Below are 27,080 nucleotides of genomic sequence, written 5' to 3' on the forward strand. Positions count from 1 at the left end.
AGTAAAGAAAAGATAGTAAATGTTTTTAGTTAAAAATAGTAAATAGTAAAGAGCTAAAAAAAAAATCCTAGCAGTTTTGAAATGGATCCAAATCTGTGTGTAGTTACCTTCCGCCTACATCCTACCGACCAGTTCTCCAGCCCGCTTGCTATGTGACCACTTCTACCAGAGGTGGGCTTGCCTCCGACAGTCAAATGCTAAAAGTTGCGGTGTGATTTATGTGCAAGTTCAGTTAACGGTCCAATTCTTGACCTTTGCAGCATCACTGTCGGAACTGTGGAAACATTTTCTGTGCTGAGTGTTCTGCGCGGAACGCCTTAACCCCCTCGTCGAAGAAGCCGGTGCGCGTCTGCAACACTTGTTTCGATGAGCTGCAAGGCTGACTTATTACCAGTCCTGTGCCTGCGACTGGGAACCTCTTATATCCTTCTTGTATTCACGCACTGGTTTTGTATTTTATAAGGAGACTGTATGTGGGAAGTGTAATAAACCCTGGCCACTGTCATTAGTTACTGTCAGTGGGAACCTGTTGCTTTAGCCAGCAACCCATTCCCAACCTGGCCAAAGTTCTTGATTCGGCTTCAGACGAGAGAAGCTTCTGGAATTGGGCACCTGAGGGGATCCCTCGCCTGCTTCGAGAATCCGCCCAGTTTTAACCTGCTGGTGGAAACTGGGCGGATTCAGTCATTGGCAGTCAACCCTCACCAAAAGGTGAAAATTTCCTTCTACATTCACTGGAGTGAAGAGCGCCCCAAACCGAAATCCCAGAAAAGAACTCTAGGGGGTGAGTTCTTCACTCCAGTCAGATGAAACCACTCAAACATCTGGGTAACCTAATAGAATCTTGTAAAGTTTTGAGTGAAGCACTTTGATTCTGTATTCCCTGAACTCTCATTAAGTTCCTTTGGAAAATGCAATGGTGAGAAGCTTTCTCCCAGAATGAAGGCTAATACTTTAATTGATAATTTCTGATCGTATCTCCATCCTGCACCGCTTGTTTCTGTCACGCTATTGGTTTTCCGTGGTTAATAATCCTCCTGTTTGCATCATCTATGTTCGCCTTCTGCAAATAGTCAGACAGTGCCAAGGATTAGAGTTAAGATGATAGTGGGGGTGAGTGAGCCGAGGGGGGTAGACCCTGTACTTCACACTGCTCCACCTGAATTTGTCTCTGAGTAATTGCCCCCCCTCCTGCCTGGATTGTGGCAGCTTGAAGAGCATCCTGTAGATGGCGGCGGCTCAGCTGGGGTGGGACTGGCTGTGGTGCCTCCAATCCCTGGTGGAACAAAACCCGAAGCTGCTTCCCCCTGGTCGCTAGCCCTCTGGCACAGCAAGGTTCACGTTGGCTGCCCGTGCTGTGGGCTAGGATGTGTACAGGAATGGCCTACCCCCTTCCCACCCCCACCCCCACCGCCCCCCTGTCCCCCTCCCCCTACCCCAACCCCCATCCTTGCTGCAACTCCCCACTTCTTCACGGCACTGCCAACATTGGAAATCCACTGTAAAGATTCCCTGTGTGTGTCGACTGGACTCTACGAATCACTCTGAAATCCGGAATGTGCTGCTTTGTCCAGACTGCTCCTTGCTAGTTATTGTCACTTTACTGAGCACTGGGCGCGGTGAATGGTGAAATGTTCAAACACTCGGCCAGGCGCTTTCTGTTTTCCTGTATGGATTAACTGTGGCCTACAGACACCTATTAATCCAATGATATATTTTACTAAGATATGCAACCCCCTCCCCCTCCCACCCCATATGCACACTAGACCAGGGAGGGTCATTTCACTAGAATCCAGTCTGTCCATGTGGCCAAAATAATTCACGTGCTAAATTCACCTGCCCGTTGTACAGGGATAGTGCAGGTGACGGTGTCACATCTGAGCTTGCTGTGCACAGTTCTAACGCTGCAGGCATTCTCTGCTTCAGTTGGCTGACTCCTCCATTGGGAAACTCTTAATGCGAGCAGTGGGGGTGAGCTGGAAAGGTTTGTCGTGTCGATCACACAGATGGTGTAGAGCAAGGAGCCGGTGTTCTTGCGGCTGGTGGTGCCTGCATGAAAAAATCAGTGCCGGGAACTAGTTGCTTTCATGCTTATTGTTTAAAACAAAAAATGATGTGAATAATAGAAAATTGTGTACAAAAATTGTATTAACTTCGGTATTATCATGTGAACCCGTGTATAGATATCCAGAGGTTGAATCCTCGATATTGAATGAAGATTATGTGTTCTGTTTATAGCAAAAATGTTAATTTGGACAGTGATGCAACGTCCACAATTAAATTTTTGTTTAGTAAAACAGCTTTCCTAGTCGTTTTTTAAAGTTGTGAACAGCCATTCGACAGATATTCTTCATCAATGTGCTGCCTTTAACGTTCATAGTGTGTACTGTTTTTATTTTACTTATTTCCCTGAGGGCATTTCAGAGTCTGCCTCACTGTTGTAGATGTGGAGTCACATGTAGGTCAGACCGGGTAAAGACGGCAGATTTCCTTCACTGTTAAATGTTAGTGAACCAGATGGGTCTTTAATGATAATTAACAATGGTTTCATGGACATCAGGTAGCGATGCCGGCGTTGGACTGCGGTAAACACAGTAAGAAGTCTCACAACGTCAGGACAGAGTCCAGCCAGTTTATTTGATAGTAATCCTACAAGCTTTCAGAAGCGATGTCCCTTTGTCAGGTGTGTGGTGTTTCCCACCTCACTCTCTCTGCGTCTTTTGCCCAAAACTTTAAATCTTGGTGTTCCAGTCCTTTGTACTGTCAGTTAATGGGAATAATTTTACTTGTCTATCTTTCTTAAACCTATCATTACCAGGGCATCTCTTTCAAACCTTCCACCTCCTTCAATCCAAGGGGATCAGGGAATTAAAATTCCCTGATCCCTGGATCAACGCTTGCATTTATCCTGATGCGTGAAAGATGAATAGAATCACAGAATCCTTGTGGCAAAGAAGGAGGCCATTCAGCCTATCGTGTCAGTGCTAGCTCCCAGAATCAGCAATGCACCAAGTCACAATAAAGGGGTGTAGATTTAAGGAATTATATGTGCGCCAGATTAAGGGAGATCCAATTTAGGGACAATTTATTGACACCAATCAGCCTAAAAGCATGTTTTTGGGATGTGGGAGGAAACCAGAGCACCCAGAGAACATGCAAACTCCCACAGACACCAACCCAAGTCAGAGATCTGACCCAGGGCCCTGTATCTGCTCGGCAAACAAGTGATAGTCACTGAGCTGTCATGTTGCCCATCAAATAGCTCTGTATTAAATTCCATCCATTTTTTTTTAATCCATTCCAATAGTCAATCATCATCCTCACCTTTTGTCACACCTCCAGCAGCAAATTTAGAAATTTTACTCTGGCCTAATATTCAAATATATGAAGCAATGGTTCCAGCACTAACCCAGCAGGACCACCACTGCCCACCATTCTGCAGTCTGACAAATACTCTTTCACCCAGTGCTCTTGCTGTATATTAAAATACGCACTGCTTTATTACAATACTTTTTATTAGAAAGCAGATTGATTTCCAAACTGAATACAGGAGGTAGATTTATTCAAAGTGCGCTGGCCCAACAATGAGTTGAGATTCTGATTGTCTGAAATGAGACTGGGAGCAGCGTTCTCCAAGCTTAACAGATGTTTTGGGAAGTTAGATTTCAGATGATTCATTCACTGGTAATCTCCTCAGGGAGGATTGTGATGGGTCGAAAAGGTTCCTGTAGGCAGTCACTGCAGCCTCGATGTGTGATATCCACGTTTTCTGAAAGAAAAGATTCAGCGTCATCACGTTGTTTCACATTACTGACTCGTTCTATGAAAAGTTAGAAAGCCATGTTCTTCTGCAAAGCTGAGTAAACGGTGCACTGCCTCTTAAAACCAGAATGGGTGAAGCAAACACAGATAGTGACAATAACTTAGCTGACAGCTCCGAGAGATTCCCCCACGTGCCTCCAAACCGTCCAGATAAAATCCAGAACTGGGCACAGTGATTTCAACCCAGTGTCATTTTGGAGCTGTTTCAACTCCCTGGATAAACTGACCCCAACCCTCTCCTGACCAACACCCCCCCTTCCTCTCTCTTCCCACTCCTCCCTTCCCCCCCTCCCCTCCCCGCCGCTCCCTCTTTCCTCCCTTTCCCCTCCCCCCCTCCCTCCCTCGTTTCCCTCCCCCCCTCCCTCCGTTTCCCTCCCTCTCTCCCCCCCCCTCCCTCCCTCTCTCCCCCCCCCCCTCCCTCCCCCGTTTCCCTCCCCCGTTTCCCTCCCCCCTCCCTCCCCCGTTTCCCTCCCCCGTTTCCCTCCCTCCCTCCCCCTCTCTCCCCCGTTTCCCTCCCCCCTCCCTCCCTCCCTCCCTCCCCCTCTCTCTCCCTCCCTCCCCCTCTCTCTCCCTCCCTCCCCCCCTTTCCCTCCCCCCCCCTCTTCCTTCTCCCTCTCTTCCCCCCCCCTCTCCCCTTCCCCCCTTTCCCTTCCTTCTCCCTCTCTTCCCCCCCCTTCTCCCCTTCCCCCCCTCCCTCTTTTCCCCCCCCTCCCTCTTTTCCCCCCCCTCCTTCTCCCTCTTTTTCCCCCCCCCTTCTCCCTCTTTTTCCCCCCCCCCCTCCTTCCTTTCCCCCCCCCTCTCCTCCTCCCTCTTTTCCCCCCCCTCTCCTTCTCCCTCTTTTCCCCCCCCTCTCCTTCTCCCTCTTTTTCCCCCCCCTCTCCTTCTCCCTCTTTCCCCCCCCCCCCCCTCTCCTTCCCCAGCCCTGCCATCCCCACTATGTCAATGTTCGTATCTTGTTGATCTGTGGATTTACCTTGGCAGTTTCTGAAGGTGCCTGAAGTGTGTAGATTCCTATACATTGCTGATACCTGTTTTGATGGATTACTAAGAAAGCATTTTGTAATCCACAACCTGCAACAGAAGGAGACGTGTCACAGATTGACTGAATTTAATAAGTTGCATCAAACAATACAAATGACACTGGCTCCGTAAACACCTCTGGACGGACAGGGACTAGAACAGGATTGCGGACCTCCCATGGCATTGCTCGTGAAGAGCTTGGGATGGAGTTGGGGTAAAGATGTGTTCATCCAATCAGTCCTTTTAAACCCCCACCCCCCGCATGCCCCTTTGAAGAACAGCTCTAATTGGAGATATTATCAGGTTAGTTTCTAACTACTGACCAATCTGTGTGAGGGTTGGTAGCTGTTTGTAAATTCTCGGCTCTTTCCCTGGGAGGCTAGTTGGAAAATATTGACTTCACAGTAAAAAGTCTGACAACAACACCAGGTTTAAGTCCAACCAATTGATAGTATTTTTACTGTGTTTACCCCAGTCCAATGCCAGCATATCCACATCATGACTTTTTTACAGAGACAGCTGTGGTTTGTTTTATGAATTATAGCTGAGCCAAACAATTCTATCGCTGACCCTGGCAGGTTTGACAGGGTGGTGTGGATTGTCAGTAAGCCCAGCCACCCATGGGTGAGGCTATGGCAACACTATTTGAATCACAAACTCATTTTCATAGAACCACATAGGCGCGCACACACACCTCCATGGGCATGCACACACACACACACGTGGATGTGGTGTTTTTAGATTTCCAAAAGGCGTTTGATAAGGTGCCTCAGAAAAGGTTGCTGCAGAAGGTTAGGGTGCATGGAGTTGGGGGTAAGGTGTTAGCGTGGATGGAGGATTGGCTGTCTAATAGGAAGCAGAGTTGGAATCAATGGGTGCTATTCTGACTGGCGGTTGGTGACTAGTGGAGTGCCGCAGGGATCGGGTGCTGGGGCCTCAGCTATTTACCATTTATATAGATGATCTGGAGGAGGGGGCTGAGTGTAGGGTGATGAAATTTGCTGATGACACGAAGATGAGTGGAAAAGCAAATTGCATGGAGGATGTGGAAAGTCTGCAGAGGGATCTGGATAGGCTGAGTGAGTGGGCGAGGACCTGGCAGATGGAGTATAATGTTGGCAAGTGTGAGGTTATCCACTTTGGCAGAAATAATAGTAGGAGGGATTATTATTTAAAAGGCGAAAAGCTGCAGCATGCTACGGTGCAGAGGGACCTGGGGGTCCTTGCGCACGAATTGCAAACATCCAATCTGCACTTGCAGCAGGTGATCAAGAAGGCAAATGGGATGCTGGCCTTTATAGCGAGGGGGATAGAATATAAAAGCAGGGAGGTCTTGCTGCAACTGTACAGGGCACTGGTGAGGCCGCAGCTGGAGTACTGTGTGCAGTTTTGGTCGCCGCACTTACGCAAGGATATTTTGGCCTTGGAGGGAGTGCAGAGAAGGTTAACTAGGCTGATACCGGAGATGAGAGGGTTGGACTATGAAGAGAGACTAAATAGACTAGGTCTGTACTCATTGGAGTTTAGAAGGCTGAGGGGGGATTTTATAGAGACGTATAAGATAATGAAGGGGATGGATAGGGTGGAGGTAGAGAGATTCTTCCTGCTTAGAAAGGATAGCAGGACTAGAGGGCACAACCTCAAGATAAGGTGGGGGGGGTGTGCAGTTTAGATCAGAGTTGAGGAGGAACTTCTTCACTCAAAGGGTGGTGAATCTCTGGAATTCTCTGCCCATTGAAGTGGTGGAGGCTACCTCACTGAATATATTTAAGTCACAGGTAGATAGGTTTCTGATAGACAAGGGAATTAAGGGTTATGGGGAGAAAGCGGGAAAGTGGAACTGATCCACTTCAGATCAGCCATGATCTTATTGAATGGCGGGGCAGGCTCAAAGGGCTAGATGGCCGACTCCTGCTCCTATTTCTTATGTTCTTATACCTACATGGGCGCGCGCGCACACACCTACATGGGTGCGCGCACACACACACACTCTCTCTCACATAAAGACACACACACTCACACAATGGGTAAATGTATTTCTCCCGTGTATATTTACCAAACAAACATCTCTCACCATTCAGTAACCAAGGAAAAAAAATTACTCATTGTACTTCCTGTCATCATTCTGACTCAGTTTAAAATGATCACATGTCCAAAGACAGTATCTATTATTTAACTTTTATTAAATAACTGGACATGAAATTAGCTGAATCTGAATTTCTAATGATTGCCCAACACAAGTCACACTGAGGCAACGTTGTAAAATCTTTGCCCACATCGAGACTAAAATAGCACAATACCTGCTGAATGGAATGGATCGATATTCTTCAGTACTAATCTGTCCAGGGGGATGGGCTGATCGAGTACAGAACACACAGTTCCATCTCTTCCCAATCCCTGTAATTCAGGATTGGGTGAAGGACTGCGAAGGCTGGAATCCAGGGCTCCTGGTTTCTGCAAGTGTACAAAGTTACATCTGAGCAGCATAATATAGAACCAATTTCATCTCCCCTCCGAGGGCTGACGTGTCTCTACTTGCCCCCAGCGGTTGTGTTTCCCACGAGGGATGGAGAAGCAGCTAAAATGGGGTGGGTGCACATCCCACCACCATTCTGCCCAGTCCAAAGCTCATCCCCATAATACAGGGGCAGGCGGGCACTGAAACTGGCAGCCCACCCACCAGCTTAAAATGATCATTTAAGGGCCAGTTGGGCTTCTTAGCAAACGGTTACAGATTGAAAAGGTTGTTGGTTGCTTTAAGAGCTGATCACTTGATTTGCTAGCGATGTCATTAGGATGCTGCCACAGGCTGCTATTTTACTTTCAGTTTGTACTCTGCAGATCTTTTCTTTTTGTGTAAACCCACAACTCCTAATATAGTTAGGACATTACACAAACCTATTGTTGCTGATAGTATTCTGCTCAGGCAAAATAAGCTTAGCGTGGGCAGCAGACCAGAAGGGGAAAGCTTGATATTTAAACACAAATGGTTAAAGGGCCAGAACAGAAGGGGGGTCACTTTTTTGGCAGCTGTCCTTTCTTTTGATTGGCAAAAAGGGCGGATAACCAGAAGACAGAGGTTTAAGGTTTAAAAACAAATCAGAGAAAAGGCTACTGGAATGCACAAGTGAAACAGGTTTGTTACTAAAACTCTAAAGCAGCTTGGGTAAGTATTTGAATTTGTGTACACAGAAAATAGAAGCAGGAGTAGGCCAGTTAGCCCTTCGAGCCTGCTCTGCCATTCATTTTGATCATGGCTGATGATTAAATATCCTGATCTCCTCTTCCTCTCTTATAAAGAACAGCACAGCACAGGAAACAGGCCCTTTGGCCCTACAAGCCCATGCCGCCCATTTTAACACTCAGTGAGTGCCTTATTCAAGTCTTTCATCGATCGATGACGTTTTTATCGACCTCTAGTGGAACTCCACAATAAAGGGAATTATATGTGTGCCAGATTAAAGGAGATCCAATTCAGGGACAACTTATTGACACCAATCAGCCTAAAAAGCACGTTTTTGGGACGTGGGAGGAAACCGGAGCACCCGGAGAAAACCAACGCAAGCACAGGGAAGAATGTGCAAACTCCCACAGACGTTGATCCAAGCCGGAGATCCGAGCCGGGTCCCTGTAACTGTACAGCAGACAGTGATAGTCACTGTCTTGATATGCCTTGATTCCTGTAACCCTTAGAGCTATGTCTAATTTCTTCTTGAAATCAATGTTTTGGCCCCAACCTCATTCAGTGATAGTGAATGCCACACATTCATCACTCTTTGCCTGAAGAAATTTCTCCTCCCCTCAGTCCTGGAAAGTTTACCTTTTATCCTCATACTATGACCCTCTAATTCTGGACTCCTCCACCATTCTTTCTGAATCTACCCTGTCTAACCCTGTTAGAATTTTATAAGTTTCTATGAGATCCCACCTCACTCTTCTAAACTCCAGTGAATATAATCCTAACTGACTTAATCTCTCCTCATTTGACAGACCCTCCATCCCAGGAATCAGTAAACCTTTGCTGCACTCCCTCTATAGCAAGGACATGTTCTTTCTGTCTGTAAAGAACAGCACCCTGTGTATTAATATTCCATTACATACAAATATACCACACTGTGCGCCCAACTGACAAGCTTACAAAGAACAAAGAACAACACAGCACAGGAAACAGGCCCTTTGGTCCCACAAGCCCGTGCCGCCCACTTGAACACTCAGTGAGTGCCTCATTCCAATCCTCCTTCTACCCATGACTTCTGTCTACATCTCAGGGACTCCACAATAAAGGGGCACAAATTTAGAGAATTATACGTGTGCCAGACTTGGTTGTCAGTGTAATTTTTAGCACATGAAGATTGTTTAACAAATGTCGTCCAATTGCAGAATCACATTGAATGTGGGAGACTGTTTTGAGTTTTGTAAGCTCTGTACCTTGTGCGTTATAAGCAGCAGCAGCAGGGACATGCTGTTTGATACAATCCGTTAATCTTTGGAATATAAGCCTACATTACTGAGCATCACAGTGACACTGAAATTCACAGACTACCTTACTCACTAGTGAAACAGGCAGAACATCTATTTGCCTTGGTAGTTGTTAGTGGTGAATGTTACTCGTATTACTACTGTACAGCTCACCTCACCTGCTGCTCAAAGTTTTCAGCTATCTTACTCTTCCAGGGTAATCTGAAATGGAATTCTTCCAGCAATACTCAATTAACTACATTTGTACAGAACATAATATATCCTGTATATTCATAGCATAGTATCTTTATATTAATGTGGAGATGTCAGCATTGGACTGGGGTAAACACAGCAGGAAGTCTCACAACACCAGGTTAAAGACCAACAGGTTTATTCAGTAGCACGAGCTTTCGGAGGGCTGTCCCTTCATTAGGTGATCCTGAAAGCTCATGATTCCAAATAAATGTGTTGAACTTAACCTGGTGTTGTGAGACTTCTTGCTAATATCTTTAGATTAGCTTTGAACGTGCAAAGCACACAGTCACCTGATCTTTCAATACAGCATCCTCATTCAACCTGCACTAAGCTAACCCAAACCTGACCTCTGTTTCAAATTGTTATCTATTCATATCTGTGACTCCTCATTCTTGACCCCCTTAGCTCTGGGGAAGTGGTTGGATTTCGATGGCAAAAGGGTCACGGAAACCTTTTGCCCTAGAGTGCAAAAGGAGGCCATTCAGCCCATCAAGTCTGCACCGACAACAATCCCACCCAGATCCTATCCCCGCTTAGTTACCCAGCTAATCCCTCTAACCTACCACATCCCAGGACACTTAGGGTTAATTCAGCATGTCCAATCCATCTAACCCATACATCTTTGGACTGCGGAAGGAACCTGGAACACCTGGAGGAAACCCATGCAGATATGGGGAGGATGTGCGGACTCCATACAAACGGTGACCCAAGTTGGGAATTGAACTTGGGTCCCTGGCGCTGAGAGGCAGCAGTGCTAACCACTGTGCCACCCCTATGGCTTGTAACTATTATCTTTGATATGTGGTGCCTTAGTTTGTCATTTCTCTCACTTTTTCCATTTAAAGACTTGCTCAAAGGTCACAAAATGATTCATGGCCACCCAGACTGAGTAATTGTTTACAAAAATGAGAGAAATTTGAGACATGGCGTAGGGCGAGGGTAACTTGTTTGGGAGGAACAGTTGACAATGGAGCTATAGTTCCCAAATCTCTTCATCACTGGGGGTTTCCTTCACCTCTTGTCTTGGTCTGTAGTAGATTAATTGATGAAAATGATTAATGTACAATGCCATTACTGTTTGACTAGATGGGCCTCAGTTCTTTATCGAGTGATTTAATATTGCTATGAATGGATGAGTGTCCAATACAGCCCCTCAGAGTGAGAAATAGGGCAATATTTTTGGAGTTACATTGCAGGCTGTTTAATTATTTCAGGAACTTGGCATTAGAGTTTTCTGTTGAAGGGAAACAGAATTGATTACCTTTTTAGCACTTTTAATCTTTGTGATTAAAAGTAAATCGTCAAAAAGCAACAAATATACATCCAGGAATTTTGTGGTCCCTGTAAGAAAAAACAATTAGAACCATTTAGCTGCGTGTATTTGACATTTGTAGAAACCCTACAGGGTAGAAAGAGGCCATTTGGCCCATTGATTCTGCACTGACAACAATCCCACCCAGGCTCTATCTCCATCACCTCATATATCTACCCCGCTAATCCATGCATCCCAGGACACTCAAGTCCAATCAACTTATCTCTTACATCTTTGGACTGTGGGAGGAAACTGGAGCACCCGGAGGAAACCCACGCAGACGTAGGGAGAATGTGCAAACTCCACACAGACAGTGAGCCCGAGCCGGGAATTGAACCCAGGACCCTGGAGCTGTGGGGCAGCAGTGCTAACCACTGTGCTACCGTGCTGCCCCACAATCATCTTCCTTCCAATGAAGGGAATTTTCCCCCTTGATTTTCATTGACTTTACTGGGGCTCCTCGATGCCACACTCAGTCAAATGCTGCCTTGATGTCAAGAGCAGTCATTCTCATCTCATTTCTGACATTATTGTAATTTAGATTTGCAATCTGGAATGAGTGACACGTACCTGCCAGACTTAACCGTCCTTCATTTAGAAGCTGCCTGTTTATGGGGGAGAGGAGACCTTCTGCCATGTTATCTTTCAGCAGGTGTCGAAGACTCTGGCGAAGATCGAAAAACACAAAATCAGACCTCAGACTTTCGGGAAATAGGAAGAGCGAAACCCCGAGGATTATAACTGGGGCAGGAGGTGAGGGTGGATTACCATTATCTTCACTCTCACTGTGTTCAGCTCATCTTGTGAAGCTGACTTTTTGCCTGTTTGTCTGGATGGGGTGGGGGTGTGAGTGGGGCAGGAAGCTGTTAGAACCATAGAAAATTCCAGCTCAGAAACAGGCCTTTTGGCCCTTCTTGTCTGTGCCGAACCATTCTTTGCCTAGTCCCACTGACCTGCACTTGGACCATATCCCTCCACACCCCTCTCATCCATGAGCCCGTCCAAGTTTTTCTTAAATGTTAAAAGTGAGCCTGCATTTACCACTTTATCCGGCAGCTCATTCCACACTCCCACCACTCTCTGCGTGAAGAAGCCCCCACCCCCCAATATTCCCTTTAAACTTTTCTCCTTTCACCCTTAACCCATGCCCTCTGGTTTTTTTCTCCCCTAGCCTCAGTGGAAAAAGCCTGCTTGCATTCACTCTATCTATACCCATCAAAATCTTATACACCTCTATCAAATCTCCCCTCATTCTTCTATGCTCCAGGGAATAAAGTCCTAACCTATTCAATCTCTCTCTGTAACTCAGCTTCTCAAGTCCTGGCAACATCCTTGTGAACCTTCTCTGCGCTCTTTCAACCTTATTTACATCCTTCCTGTAACTAGGTGACCAAAACTGTACACAATACTCTAAATTCGGCCTCACCAGTGCCTTATATAACCTTACCATAACACTCCAACTTGTGAAACACTTCCTGCTTGAGGGATCAGCTGGTTTATATTTTGGTTTTTCAACAGGATGGCAGTGGATTTTGTGTAAGAACAGCTGACAGATAACTGGAAGCACGTTTACCATCCTCACAATTAATACTCATGGAAGAACTTTCCCCAAACCAACCACAATCCATCATTTTCATTCATTGTGAATTAATTAAAATAAGGTGTCCGTAAATATCCTCCTTCTCAGCGACTATTCTAGCTTTCACTTTGCTAACTAGTCCGACTCAACTTCCCGGACAGTCTCTCCATTGATTCAAATGATCCCGCAACCAATGGATCAGATTTAAGCTCTGCAGTTCTGCCACATCCAGTTGTGAATGGTGGTGGACAATTAACTGGAGGAGGGGACTCCATAAATATCCGCGTCCTCAGTGATGGAACAGCCCAGAACATCAGTGCTAAAGTAAGGCTGAAGCATTCATAGAAATCTTCAGCCAGAATTGCCGAGTGGATGATCCATTTTGGTCTTCTCCAGTGGTCCCCAGCATCAGATTGAATAGACTGGGTCTGTACTCGTTAGAGTTTAGAAGGCTGAGGGGGGATCTTATAGAGACGTATAAGATAATGAAGGGGGTGGATAGGGTAGAGGTTGAGAGATTCTTCCCGCTTAGAAAGGACAGCAGGACTAGAGGGCACAGCCTCAAGATAAGGGGGAGGCAGTTTAGATCAGAGTTGAGGAGGAACTTCTTCACTCAAAGGGTGGTGAGTCTCTGGAATTCTCTGCCCATTGAACTACCTCGCTGAATATATTTAAGTCACGGGTAGATAGGTTTCTGGTAGGCAAGGGAATTAAGGGTTATGGGGAGAAAGCAGGAAAATGGAACTGATCCACTTCAGATCAGCCATGATCTTATTGAATGGTGGGGCAGGCTCGAAGGGCTAGATGGCCGACTCCTGCTCCTATTTCTTATGTTCTTATCATGGATACCAGTCTCCAGCCAATTCAATTCACTCCACAGGATATCAAGAAATGTATGAACGGACTGGATACTGTGAAGATATGGGTCATTACAATATTCTGCTGTTAGTATTGAACATCAGTGCTTTTGAACTTGCCATATCTCTAGCCAAGCTGTTCCAGTACAGTTATAACACTGGCATCTACCCGACAATGTGGAAATTTGTCCAGATTTGTCTACTGATGAGAAGCAGGACAAATCCAACCCGGCTAAATTACTGCCCTAACACTCAGCTCTCAATCATCAGCAAAATAATGGAAGGGGACATTGCTGGGGGTTAACTTTGACCAGGAATGGAACTGGATTAGCCATGTAAATACTGTAGCTAAAAGAGCGGGGCAGAAACTGGGAACTCTGCAGCGAGTAACTCACCTCCCGACTTCCCAAAAGAAAACCTCGGGAGTGTAGATGCCAGTACTGGGTAGTAATGGTTCTATGGAGAGCATCCTCAGCTGTGAGCTGCAATGTCATGGGTTCAAAGCTCCAGTAAAGCGTGATGAGACAGAACCATGGCCAACATACTAGTGTTGTACTCAGGGAACGCTGCACTGTCAAAGGTAGATACGCTAAACCTAAGTCCCTTCTACACCTCTCCCCACCCAGTCAAAAAATCCCATGGCAACAGATCTAGATAGGCTGGGCGAATGGGCCAGGAAATGGCAAATGGAATTTAATGTTGGCAAGTGTGAGGTGGTCCACTTTGGTAGGAATAATGGTAGGAAGGACTATTACTTACGGGGCGAAAAACTGCAGCAGGCGACGGTGCAGAGGGACCTCGGGGTCCTTGTGCATGAGTCGCAAAAACCCAGCTTGCAGGTGCAGCAGGTGGTCAGGAAGGCGAATGGGATGCTGGCCTTCATAGCGAGGGGGATTGAATATAAAAGTAGGGAGGTCTTGCTGCAGCTGTATAGGGCATTGGTGAGGCCGCAGCTGGAGTACTGTGTGCAGTTTTGGGCGCCGCACCTGCGCAAAGATATTTTGGCCTTGGAGGGAGTACAGAGGAGGTTTACTAGGCTGATACCGGAGTTGAGGGGGTTGAGCTATGAGGAGAGGCTGAATAAACTAGGCTTGTACTCGTTAGAGTTTAGAAGAATGAGAGGAGATCTCATTGAGACGTATAAGATGATGAATGGGATGGATAGGATAGAGGTGGAGAGACTCTTCCCGCTCAGAAAAGACAGTAGGACTAGGGGGCACAGCCTCAAGATAAAGGGGGGGCGGTTTAGAACGGAGTTGAGGAGGAACTTCTTCACTCAAAGGGTGGTGAATCTCTGGAATTCTCCGCCCGTTGAAGTGGTGGAGGCTGCCTCGCTAAATATTTTTAAGACGCGGGTTGATGGGTTTTTGATAAGAGAGGGGATTAAGGGTTATGGGGAGAGGGCGGGAAAGTGGAACTGAGCCACGACAGATCAGCCATGATCTTATTGAATGGCGGGGCAGGCTCGAAGGGCTAGATGGCCTACTCCTGCTCCTATTTCTTATGTTCTTATGTTAACCTCTCAAAGGAGAGTGGGAGAGTTCTCCCCGGTGTCCGAGCCCACCTCTATCCTCTGACCAATATTGTCAATTTCACATCGCTGTCCGTGGGAGTTTGCTGTGCGCAAACTGGCTGCCGCATCTCCTTACATTTCAACAGTAATGTCTCCTTATAGGGTATGTGACTGGACTTTGGGACAGTCCTGAGATTATGAAAGGTATTTTAAGAATGTAGAATCTTTCTTTTTGAGGTGAAGGCTCTCTCCAGAAACGAAGCAGTTGAGTGATTGTAAAATCAACACAGCAACACCATGGCAAGGTGATCTAATCTCTCACACGTTTATTTCCATCATCCAGGACTGGCCTGTAGGGAAAGGGCAGCACGGTAGCACAGTGGGTTAGCACTGCTGCTTCACAGCTCCAGGGTCCTGGGTTCGATTCCCCGGCTCAGGTGTGGAGTTTGCACATTCTCCTCGTGTCTGCGTGGGTTTCCTCCAGTTTCCTCCCACAGTCCAAAGATGTGCGGGTTAGGCTGATTGACCATGCAAAGAAATTGCCCCTCACAGTCCAGGGATGTGTGGATTAGTGGGTATAATATGTAGGGATATGGGGGTAGGGACTGGGTGGGACTGTGTTTGGTGCAGACTCGATGGGCCGAAGGGCCTCTTTCTGCACTGTAGGGGTTCTATTTATTTGATAGTAAACTCACAAGCTTTCGGGATTTGCCCCTTCGTCAGGTGAATGGACCACTCACCTGATGAAGGGGCAAACCCCGAAAGCTTGTGAGTTTGCTATCAAATAAATTGGTTGGACTTTAACCAGATATGCGCAACAGGTGAGGGGAAAAAACACTTGCAAGGTTGTGGTTGCCATGTGGATAGTCTCTGACGTTGCCGGGCGCTAATAAGCACTCCTCTGAGTTCCAATCATGAATATAACAGTGGAACATTCCAAAACTACTTCAGGTACGTGGCGTTGCCCGGGGGAAATGGTTGTTTGCCATCTTCCTGCACTCCAGCCGGGGTGAGTTAGATCATGGAACAGAAAACACTGACGGTTAAAAAGAAATTAGAGGATAATCAAAAGCCCCAAATCTCTTCGGACTGTTGTATTTTAAACTGAAGGACTGGCCCAGCTGGATTCAGAAAGTCACGATGTGAAAATCTGTCCTGTTTATATGCTCTGTCTGAGGCCAGAGTCACCTGACGAAGGGGCAAACCCTGAAAGCTAGTGAGTTTACTATCAAATAAATCGGTTGGACTTAAACCCAGTGTTGTCAGACTTCTTACTGGATTCAGAAAGGTCACAAAGCACTTCCCCCAAATCAAGTTCTACCCTTTCCCCACACAAACTCACAACTATGAAAACTCTGGCAGATAATCAAAGTTCCAATGTCTTGGCAACTGAGTTTTAAATGATAGGATTGTAATGGTGATGAGTAAATAATGGTAAATGTGACATTCGATTATGTCTCCAAGACAATGTTATCTTCCCGGCGATACTGAGTGATTTACAGTTTGTTTGGCAACTTGATGATCAAATCCATCAGGATGATGAGTGAACCAGTTCCAATCTGTAACCTGGTACTGACTAGCATCTCCACCTGGTAAAGAGTTCCATCCTTTGGGAGTTAACGTCATTCGCCCTCCAGGAGTGCAGCGCTCCTCCAGCCTCTTGTACATTCCCACTCCCCCCCACATCACAACTGGCGAGACCCCAATTCCCTCCCCAAACCTCCCTGATGTTCAGTTCTCCCTCCTTGCTCTTCTCAGACCTTCCTTAAAACCTGTCACTTTGGCCAGGCATTTGGTCACCCGTACTAATATCTTCTTTGGTTCAAGGTCGACTTTGATCTGATTACACTCCTGTAGATCTAAGAACATAAGAAATAGGAGCAGGAGTCGGCCATCTAGCCCTTCGAGCCTGCCCCGCCATTCAATAAGATCATGGCTGATCTGAAGTGGATCAGTTCCACTTTCCCGCTTTCTCCCCATAACCCTTAATCCCCTTGTCTATCAGAAACCTATCCACCCGTGACTTAAATATATTTAGCGAGGTAGCCTCCATCACTTCAATGGGCAGAGAATTCCAGAGATTCACCACCCTTTGAGTGAAGAAGTTCCTCCTCAACTCCGATCTAAACTGCCCCCTCCCCCTTATTTTGAGGCTGTGCCCTCTAATCCTGCTGTCCTTTCTAAGCGGGAAGAATCTCTACCTCTGTCTCTCTTTGGGACATTTTCCTACATTTACCACACAAGAAAGATTACATGGTGTAAGGAGTAACATGGATAAAGGACTGGTCTTAGGGTTGGCCCAGCAGGGATCAGGGCTGGGACCTCAACTACATCAGTGATTTATATGAAGAGACCGAATGAATGATAACTAAATTTGTCAATGAGATAGGTAAGTAAGCAAGGGAAGGTAGAGAGCTGCAAAGGGATATAGTCCGGGTTAAGTGAACGGGCAAAGATTTGTCCAAGGTAGATTCTTTACTTAGAGACTGGTTGGGGCTTGGAATGCACTGGCATGGGCAGGGACGTGGGTTCGATTCCCGGCTCGGGTCACTGTCTGTGTGGAGTTTGCACATTCTCCTTGTGTCTGTGTGGGTTTCCTCCGGGTGCTCCGGTTTCCTCCCACAGTCCAAAGATTAGGTTGATTGACCGTGCTAAATTGACCCTAGTGTCGGGAGGGGGGCGGGATTGGCAGTGTAAATATGTGGGGTTGCGGCAAGAGGGGATTGTGGTCAGTGCAGACTCAACGGGCAGAATGGCCTCCTTCTGCATTGGAGGGATTGTTTGATTCTATGATGGATAATAAATGTTGCCCAGCCAGTGATGTCTGTGTCCCATGAGTGAACAAAACAAAAATTGATCTGAATGTAACCTTGACCCCACATTCTTTCCTACCCCCGGTAACCTTTCACCCCCTTGTTAATCAGTGCTAACATTCTAGTTTTTAATTCACAGCAAAAGGCCAGTCGATGGCAGCTGGTATCACACCTCAGGAAGAAAAGATTTGAGAACCGTAAAACAAAAGTGATAGTGGGGCAGTCCCGGGACGGTAAGGAGAGCAGACTCACCTCAGGTAGAAATGATTTCTTGTTTCTTTCCCAGATTGGAGGCCAGATAATCATCTCTTGAATCTGCTGGAATTTCTGAAAACTTTCCAACCACTTCACTTTCCCCTCAAGGTCACCTGACACACACACAACAAAAAGCAAGGGGATTTTCACTGAAATACTTTGTACATGATCTGGAACGTGCGTTAGACAGGCTGAGTGTTTACCGTGCCAAAGTTACTAACATTGTCCAAACTTACGAACATTTGGAGAGGTTTGACATGATCAGGAATAGTCAGCATGGATTTGTCAAGGGCAGGTCGTGCCTTACAAGCCTAGTTGAGTTCTTCGATAATGTGACTGAACACATTGACGAAGGAAGTGCCGTGGACGTGGTGTACATGGACTTCAGCAAGGCGTTTGATAAGGTCCCCCATGCAAGACTTCTTGAGAAGGTGAGAGGGCATGGGATCCAAGGGCCTTTGGCCTTGTGGATTCAGAACTGGCTTGCCTGCAGAAGGCAGAGAGTGGTTGTGGATGGGGCTTTTTCTGAATGGAGGTCAGTCACCAGCGGAGTGCCTCAAGCATCTGTTCTGGGACCCTTGTTTGTCATTTTCATAAATGACCTGGATGAGGAAGTGGAGGGATGGGTAAGTAAGTTCGCTGATGACACTAAGGTCAGTGGTGTTGTGGATGGTCTGGAAGGATGGCAAAAGTTGCAGCAGGACATAGATAGGATGCAGGACTGGGCGGAGAAGTGGCAGATGGACTTCAACGCGGATAAATGTGTAGTCGTCCATTTTGGCAGAACCAACGGGATGAACGAGTACACTATCAAGGGCAGAAGTCTGAGTAGTGTTGAAGAGCAGAAGGATCTTGGGGTCCGGGTCCACAGGACTCTTAAATCGGCCTCGCAGGTGGAGGAGGTGGTCAAGAAGGCGTATGGTGTACTGGCCTTCATTAATCGAGGGATTGAGTTTAGGAGTCGGGAGGTAATGCTGCAACTTTATAAGACCCTTGTCAGGCCTCATTTAGAGTATTGTGCGCAGTTCTGGTCGCCTCACTATAGGAAAGATGTAGAAGCTATTGAGAGGGTACAGAGGAGATTTACAAGAATGTTGCCTGGACTGGGAGGCATGCCTTATGAAGTTAGGTTGAGGGAGCTGGGACTCTTATCCCTGGAGAGACGAAGGTTGAGAGGCGACCTGATAGAAGTTTACAAAATGTTGAGAGGAATAGATAGGGTGGACTCTCAGAGGCTATTTCCCCGGGTTGAAATGGTTGCTACGAGAGGACACAGATTTAAGGTGCGGGGAGGGAGGTTCAGAAGAGATGTTAGAGGTAAGTTTTTCACTCAGAGGGTGGTGAGTGAATGGAATCGGCTGCCGTCAGTGGCGGTGGAGGCGAACTCGCTGGGGTCTTTTAAAAGACTTCTGGATGAGTATATGGGGTTTAATGAGATTGAGGGTTATAGATAGGTCTGTAGGTTGGTAGGTGTTGATGTGATCGGCGCAACTCGTGGGCCGAAGGGCCTGTTTGTGCTGTAGTGTTCTATGTTCACTGCCTCTGGAGCAGACTGCGCTTCTCAGGAGGAGGACTGGGAATGCCGCAGTAGAATGCCCATTCCCGGTGGAAAAACGAGCACTGGCCAGGAGGGATAGTCCGGGGGAGTGAGGGGTGGAGGTGGGGGGAGGGCGGTGACAAGGTCTTTCTCGAGTATCGAGAGAATGCAGGCAGAAACACCTCATGAGGCAGGGGTAGCGGCGAGGAGGTGTGTTAGTAAAGTCCTGGCAGCAGAAATCCAGACTTCCCTCATTGGATTCAGAGCAGCTTTCTCTGAACTCAACCAGGCCCTTGGGTGGGCCTCTTGGAGTATGAGCTCCCTGAGGACTTATATCTCTTCCTAAGGAATTTCTGTTTATTCAAAGCTAGTTTCTCAAGAGGTTTAGTTGGAAGGGCTTGCCAAGATTGTCCTGGAGTCTCTAGGGGTTGAGAATTAATCTCCAGACACGGTTGGAAATGCTCAAAAGAAAAATCATCGCCGCATTAACAGAAAGTCATTTTCCTTTGATGTTGGAGTTGAGAAAGAAAAGGCTCCTTGAGCAATAGTCGAGAAACACCTGGTCAGATTACGAAGAGTTCACCTTCCAATGGGTGTGGGAAGGTGGGACACTCTGAAAACAGACATGTTGACCGACCAATAGGAGGACAAAGGAGTGGGGTGGTTGGAGACCATGTGATCAAAACTCCAGGATGACATGTAGACACAGTTGGCAACCCCGGGCAGCCAATCAGGGCGCCTCATTCAGGAGAGTGTTGAAACAGTACTGGGGTCCCATGTATATCATTGTACCCCAATTCTGCACAGCCACCCCTCCAAAACCCACAATGCTAAACTGGGGCAGTTAGTGGGAAACGCAACTCCCATTTCCTGGCAATCAGTGCAACGTCACCGTAATTACTCTACAACAAAGATCAACGTCCATTTAGTTTGCTCTCCACCACCGTGGCAGTCACCTGATACAAAAACAAATTTGTTGATAATAAATCTCTATCAATTAGCCTGCAACAGACAGGGGTCACGAGAGATGAGTCACCCAAACAGGCTTTACTCGCTGCATATTACATCTAAAATTACTCATATCCTGCAGGAAATGTTATTTTCCCAACAGGGAACTACTCAGCAGAGGCATTGACCAAGTGGTGCTATCCATAGACTATTAATCCAGGAACTCAGCTAATGTTCTGGGGACCCAGGTTCGAATCCCACCACGGCAGATGGTGGAATTAGAACTCAATAAAAAAAAATCTGGAATTAAGAATCTATTGATGACCATGAAACCACTGTCAATTGCCTCCATCTGACTGACTAATGGCCATTAGGGATGTAAATCGGCCGTCCTTACCCAATCTATCTGTATGTGACTTCAGAGCCAATGTGGTTGGCTCTCAACTGCCCTCCAAGGGGCAACTAGAGATGGGCAATAAACGTTGGCCAGCCAGCGATGCTCACGTCCCACAAATAATAAAAAGAAGAATGCTTCATTTATGGTTAACAGTGAGGTTGAGTGTCTTGGGTTACAGGAAAAGAAAACTACAGCACAATACAGGCCCTTCGGCCCACAAGTTGCACCAAACATGTCTCTATCTACTAGGCTTACCTATAACCCTCTATCTTACTAAGTCCCATGTACTTATCCAAAAGTCTCTTAAAAGACCCTATCAAATCCACCTCCACCACCACCGATGGCAGCCGATTCCACTCACCCACCACCCTCTGAGTGAAAAACGTACCCCTGACATCTCCTCTGTACCTGCTCCCCAGCACCTTAAACCTGTGTCCGCTCATAGCGACCATTTCAGCCCTGGGAAAAAGCCTCAGAGAGTCCACCTGATCAATACCTCTCAACATCTTATACACCTCTATCAGGTCACCTCCTCATCCTTCGTCTCTCCGAGGAGAAAAGACTGAGCTCTCTCAACCTTTCCTCATAAGGCATGCCACCCAATCCAGGCAACATCCTTGTAAATCTCCTCTGCACCCTCCTATGGCTTCCACATCCTTCCTGTAATGAGTCAACCGTTATCTGGGTGGAAGATATAGGTGAGATGGTCAAATGGGCGGATAAGTGGCAGATGGAATTTAACCCTGAAAAATGTGACTGATGCACTTTGGAAGGAGTAATTTGACAAGGAATTATACTATACAAAAGGTCTGACAATGGGAAGGTTCAAAGAATGAAGGGACCTTGGCGTGTTTGTCCATAGATCTCTGAAGGGGGAAAGGCAGATTAATACGGTGATGAAAAAGGCATAACGCACACTCTCCTTTATCAATCGGGGTGTAGATTACAAAAACAGAGAGGTCATGATGGGGTTGTATTGAACTTTAGTGAGGCCGCACTGGAATACTGTGTGCAGTTCTGGTCGCCAATATTATAGGAAGGATGTGATTGCACTGGAGGGGGTGCAGAGGAGATTCACCAGGATGCTGCCTGGGACGGAACATTTAAGTTAGGAAGAAAGATTGGATAGGCTTGGGTTGTTTTCTCTGGAGCAGAGAAGACTGGGGACTGATTGAGGTATTCAGGATGATGAGGAGTATGGACAAGGTGGATAGGGAGCACCTCTTCCCCTTAGTTGAAGAGTCAGTTACAAGGGGACACAGGTTTTTAGATTGGAGTTGAGGAGGAACTTCTTCACTCAAAGGGTGGTGAGTCTCTGGAATTCTCTGCCCGTTGAAGTGGTGGAGGCTACCTCGCTGAATATATTTAAGTCACGGGTAGATAGGTTTCTGATAGACAAGGGAAATTAAGGGTTATGGGGAGAAAGTGGGAAAGTGGAACTGATCCACTTCAGATCAGCCACGATCTTATTGAATGGCGGGGCAGGCTCGAAGGGGCTAGATGGCCCACTCCTGCTCCTATTTCTTATGTTCTTAAAAGAGAGGGCAGGGACGTTTAGGGGGGATTTGAGGAAAAACTTTTTTTTCCCCAGAGGGTGGTGACGGTATGGAATACACTGCCTGGGAGGGTGGTGGAGGTGGGTTGCCTCATCTCCTTTAAAAGGTACCTGGAGAACATTTGGCACGCCATAACATTCAAGGCAATGGGCCAAGTGGGATTAAGTGGGCAGGTCAGGAAGGTGCAGACTCGATGGGCTGAAGGGCCTCTACTGCACTGTAGTCTCCTCGCTCATTCAGTGTTCTGTAGAACTGAAGCTTTTGAAGAATGGAAAGGTTTATAATTTTGGTAAGGGAAGGGACTGAGTGAGTCTGGTTGGAAATCACAGTCAGGCCAGTTTGAACGGAATCTCCTGCAGTCAGGAAGGAGTACTCACATATCGAGTTGTCCACCTTTTTGATGACGGCATGGATGCTCTGTCGCTCTGCAGCGTCGGTACTCCTCTTCCAAACGGCCCTCAGGAGTAAGGGGTACTTCATCAACCGCTGCAGGGGAGAGACCAGCAGGTCGGACAAATGCAGGCGCTGGCATAGCTCATTCTGTTCACACCACTGTCACCATGCAAGGAAAAGACAGAGAAGGTTCTGAATAAACAGCACAGCCTAGCACAAAACAGCAAACAACAGATCCCGTGCCAGTGGATTTCACACCATCTCTGTGGCTACCAGAGCCGGTTAGAGGCTGAGAATTCTGTGGGGGCGGGGGGGGGGGGGGGGGTAACTCACTTCCTAACTTCCCAAAAACTGCCCACCATCTACAAGGCACAAGTCAGGAGTGTGATGGAATAGTCCCCACTTGCCTGGATGGGGGAAGCTCTAACAATACTCAAGAAACTCAACGCCATCCAGGACAAAGCAGCCCACTTGATTGGCACTACCTTAAACATTCATTCCCTCCACCATCACAGTGGTGACAGTGTGTAGCTTCTACAAAATGCACTGCAGAAACTTGCTAAAGCTGCTTTGACAGCACCTTCCAAACCCATGACCGTTATCATCTAGAGGGACAAGGGCCCATGGATACATCACCACCTGCAAGTCACTCACATTCCTGACTTAGAACATAGAACACTACAGCACAAACAGGCCCTTCGGCCCACAAGTTGCGCCGATCATATCCATACCTACCAGGCCTATCTATAACCCTCAATCCCATTAAATCCCATGTACTCATCCAGAAGTCTCTTAAAAGACCCCAGCGAGTTCGCCTCCATCACCACCGACGGCAGCCGATTCCACTCACTCACCACCCTCTGAGTGAAAAACTTACCCCTGACATCTCCTCTGTACCTGCTCCCCAGCACCTTAAACTTGTGTCCTCTCGTAGTGACCATTTCAGCCCTGGGAAACAGCCTCTGAGAATCCCACCCATCCATCCTGGAAATAAATCGTCATTCCTTCACTGTCACTGGATAAAAATCTTGGCACTCAAGCCCTAACAGCACTATGGGTGTACCTACACCTCAGGGACTGCAGTGGTTCAAGGAGATGGCTCACCGCCACTTTCGCGATGAGAATTAGACAATAAAGACTGGACTAGCCAGCGACATATCCTGTAAATGAACTAAAACAAAACGGAAATATCAAGTCTTCATGACTTGTATATCCAGTCAACGAGTCTAGTTTCTGAGATGACCTTTTAAGATACACAATTAAAGATGGTAAAATGTAACATGTGGACTTGCCAAAGCTTTTTATCTCTTGGTGGATCCACAGGTTTTTGCACCGGAATGAAGTTTTAGTGTTTCTTTTTTCCAACTAATTCTCAGGATGTTGGTATTTATCACCCAATAGCCTGTTCTCCCAAGGTCTGAGGCTGTGGATTGGTTTGCTAGGCCATTTCAGAGGGTGGGGGGGTAGTGAGTCACCCAGAGCAGGAACTGGGTGAGGACAGCAGGATTCCTTCCCTGACGTGATGTGAGCACATCACTGGCCTCTTATAACCTTCACGGTCAATGTTAATGGTCTCAAGCTTTTTAATCTGAATTCAAATTCTGATGGCGGAATTTGCACTCACGTTCTCTGAATTATTCAGCCTCTGGATTACTAATCCAGTAACATAATCACTGCGCTACCATGCTCCCGTAGGGTGTAGGCTGGATAAGGAATATACAGGACAGCACCCTGGCACAGTGGTTCACACTGCTGCCTCACAGGACCCGGGGTTCAATTCCGGCCTTGTCTGTGTGGAGTTTGCACACACTCCCCGCCCCGTGTCTGCATTGGTTTCCTCCCACACCCAAAGATGTGCTATTAGGCTGACTGGTGTAACAAATTGTCCTTAAATTAGTCTCCCCTCAATCTGGTTTCCAGTGTGGAGTGCCATAAGTGCAGACAAGGGTCATGGGTGGAAGAGGGGACTCACAATGTTGAAACGGCGGCGCGGGCTCATTGGGCCGAAGGGCCTGTTTCCCCGTGCTGTGTTGTTCTTTGTTAGGTTGATTGGCCATGCTAAATTGCTCCTTAGTATCTGGGGGATTAGAAGGATAAATGGGTGAGGTTACAGGGATAGGGCCTGGGTGGGATTGCTGTCGGTGCTGGCTCGATGGGCTGAATGGCCTCCTTCTGCACTTGTAGGTATTTTATGATTTTATAAGATCATGGAATGATTGCAAGAGAGACAGTCGCCATTATGTCAGTGTAGACTCCATTAGTCGCTCTCCCTTCCTTACTCCTACAGGCCGCAAAATCTTTCCCTTCGGGTAAGGAGCCTTTTGAAAGCTTCAGCTGAATCTGTCTCCAGCCAGGCTGAGGTGGTACGTCCTAGATTGCAGCATTAGAAAGATTTTTCCTCATTGTGTCTCTGCTCCTTTCGCCATTCACCTTAAGCTGCAGTCACTGTGACGTGGCTGAATTTGTCACCGTGTCCCTGAACAGGTGTACCTGACTCCCTCCGTGTCCCTGAACAGGCGTACCTGACTCCCTCCGTGTCCCTGAACAGGTGTACCTGACTCCCTCCGTGTCCCTGAACAGGTGTACCTGACTCCCTCCGTGTCCCTGAACAGGCGTACCTGACTCCCTCCGTGTACCTGAACAGGCGTACCTGACTCCCTCCGTGTCCCTGAACAGGCGTACCTGACTCCCTCCATGTCCCTGAACAGGCGTACCTGACTCCCTCCGTGTCCCTGAACAGGCGTACCTGACTCCCTCCGTGTACCTGAACAGGCGTACCTGACTCCCTCCGTGTCCCTGAACAGGTGTACCTGACTCCCTCCGTGTCCCTGAACAGGTGTACCTGACTCCCTCCGTGTCCCTGAACAGGTGTACCTGACTCCCTCCGTGTCCCTGAACAGGTGTACCTGACTCCCTCCGTGTCCCTGAACAGGCGTACCTGACTCCCTCCGTGTACCTGAACAGGCGTACCTGACTCCCTCCGTGTACCTGAACAGGCGTACCTGACTCCCTCCGTGTACCTGAACAGGCGCACCTGACTCCCTCCGTGTCCCTGAACAGGCGTACCTGACTCCCTCCGTGTACCTGAACAGGCGCACCTGACTCCCTCTGTGTCCCTGAACAGGCGTACCTGACTCTCTGTGTACCTGAACAGGCATACTGGACTCCCTCTGTGTACCTGAACAGGCGTACCGGACTCCCTCCGTGTACCTGAACAGGTGTATCTGACTCCCTCCCTGTCCCTGAACAGGCGTACCTGACTCCCTCCGTGTACCTGAAGAGGTGTACCTGACTCCCTCTGTGTACCTGAACAGGTGTACCTGACTCCCTCTGTGTACCTGAAGAGGTGTACCTGACTCCCTCTGTGTACCTGAAGAGGTGTACCTGACTCCCTCTGTGTACCTGAAGAGGTGTACCTGACTCTCTCTGTGTACCTGAAGAGGTGCCGGAATGTGGCAACGAGGGAATAAATTCACAGTAACTTCATTGCAGTGGTTCTTGTGACTCATCACTCCTGGGAGTCAGCCCAGACTGGTTCTCTTCCTCCACGTCAATGGGCCAGTGAGTTTCAGTCTGCCAATTTTCAAAGCTGATTTCTTCATCGCTCTCCATGTCAACTCACAAATTGAACAGTTCATTGGGTTTGCAGCTCGCCACATGGGATTTGATTTCACAGATCCTTGGATTTCCACTAACATCACCACACCCTTTGTAAAAATGTGCCTTCATTGCCTACACACAGAGGGGTGTTGTGGTAACATTCGGGTCGCTGTCTGTGTGGAGTTTGCACATTCTCCTCGTGTCTGCGTGGGTTTCCTCCGGGTGCTCCAGTTTCCTCCCACAGTCCAAAGATGTGTGGGTTAGGTTGATTGGCCGTGCTAAGAAATTGCCCCTTAGTGTCCAGGGATGTGTAGGTTAGAGGGATTAGTGGGTATAATATGTAGGGATATGGGGGTAGGGCCTGGGTGGGATTGTGTTCGGTGTAGGCTCCATGGGCCTTTCTGCACTGTAGGGTTCTAAGACTAGTAATCCAGAGGCCCAAGTTAATTTATGGGTAGCATGGTGGCACAGTGGGTAGTGCAGCACCAGGGACCCAGGTTCAATTCCCGGCTTGGGTCAGCATCTGTGCACATTCTCCCCGTGTCTGCGTGGGTTTCCTCCAGGGGCTCCAGTTTCCTCCCAGACTCTGAAAGATGTGCTAGTTAGATGCATGGCCCCTCCCTGAACAGGCGCCGGAGTGTGGCAACTAGGGGATTTTCACAGTAACTTCATTGTAGTGTTAATGAAACCTACTTGTGACTAATAAATAAATTTTATACCTAAACTTTAATGCTCTGGGGGCGGGCAAGGGTCCAAATCCCACTA

General features: G+C 47.5%; 2 protein-coding genes across 5 annotated transcripts in view; one reads left to right on the plus strand and one right to left on the minus strand.

The window, feature by feature from the left end:
• Positions 1-1,412, plus strand: part of eea1 (early endosome antigen 1) — a 94,025-nt gene extending 92,613 nt beyond the window's left edge. For all 4 annotated transcript variants that reach the window (XM_080207177.1, XM_080207175.1, XM_080207176.1 and 1 more), the window contains one exon: positions 261-1,412. In XM_080207177.1, coding sequence (XP_080063303.1) covers positions 261-383 — 123 coding nt within the window. In that variant the 3' untranslated portion in view covers positions 384-1,412. The remainder of the gene's footprint in view (positions 1-260) is intronic.
• A 2,150-nt stretch (positions 1,413-3,562) lies between these two features.
• Positions 3,563-27,080, minus strand: part of plekhg7 (pleckstrin homology domain containing, family G (with RhoGef domain) member 7) — a 75,106-nt gene continuing 51,588 nt past the window's right edge. Inside the window, exons 11-17 of the mRNA XM_080207798.1 lie at positions 22,700-22,874; positions 17,882-17,997; positions 11,438-11,531; positions 10,817-10,896; positions 7,143-7,296; positions 4,796-4,893; positions 3,563-3,769 (exon numbers count right to left, since the gene is read on the minus strand). Of these exons, the coding sequence (XP_080063924.1) occupies positions 3,659-3,769; positions 4,796-4,893; positions 7,143-7,296; positions 10,817-10,896; positions 11,438-11,531; positions 17,882-17,997; positions 22,700-22,874 (828 nt within the window). The 3' untranslated portion in view covers positions 3,563-3,658. The remainder of the gene's footprint in view (positions 3,770-4,795; positions 4,894-7,142; positions 7,297-10,816; positions 10,897-11,437; positions 11,532-17,881; positions 17,998-22,699; positions 22,875-27,080) is intronic.

This window comes from Carcharhinus amblyrhynchos, chromosome 19 (genome assembly GCF_965287045.1).
Source record: "Carcharhinus amblyrhynchos chromosome 19, sCarAmb.v2.hapA, whole genome shotgun sequence".
Classification (NCBI taxonomy): Eukaryota; Metazoa; Chordata; class Chondrichthyes; order Carcharhiniformes; family Carcharhinidae; genus Carcharhinus; species Carcharhinus amblyrhynchos.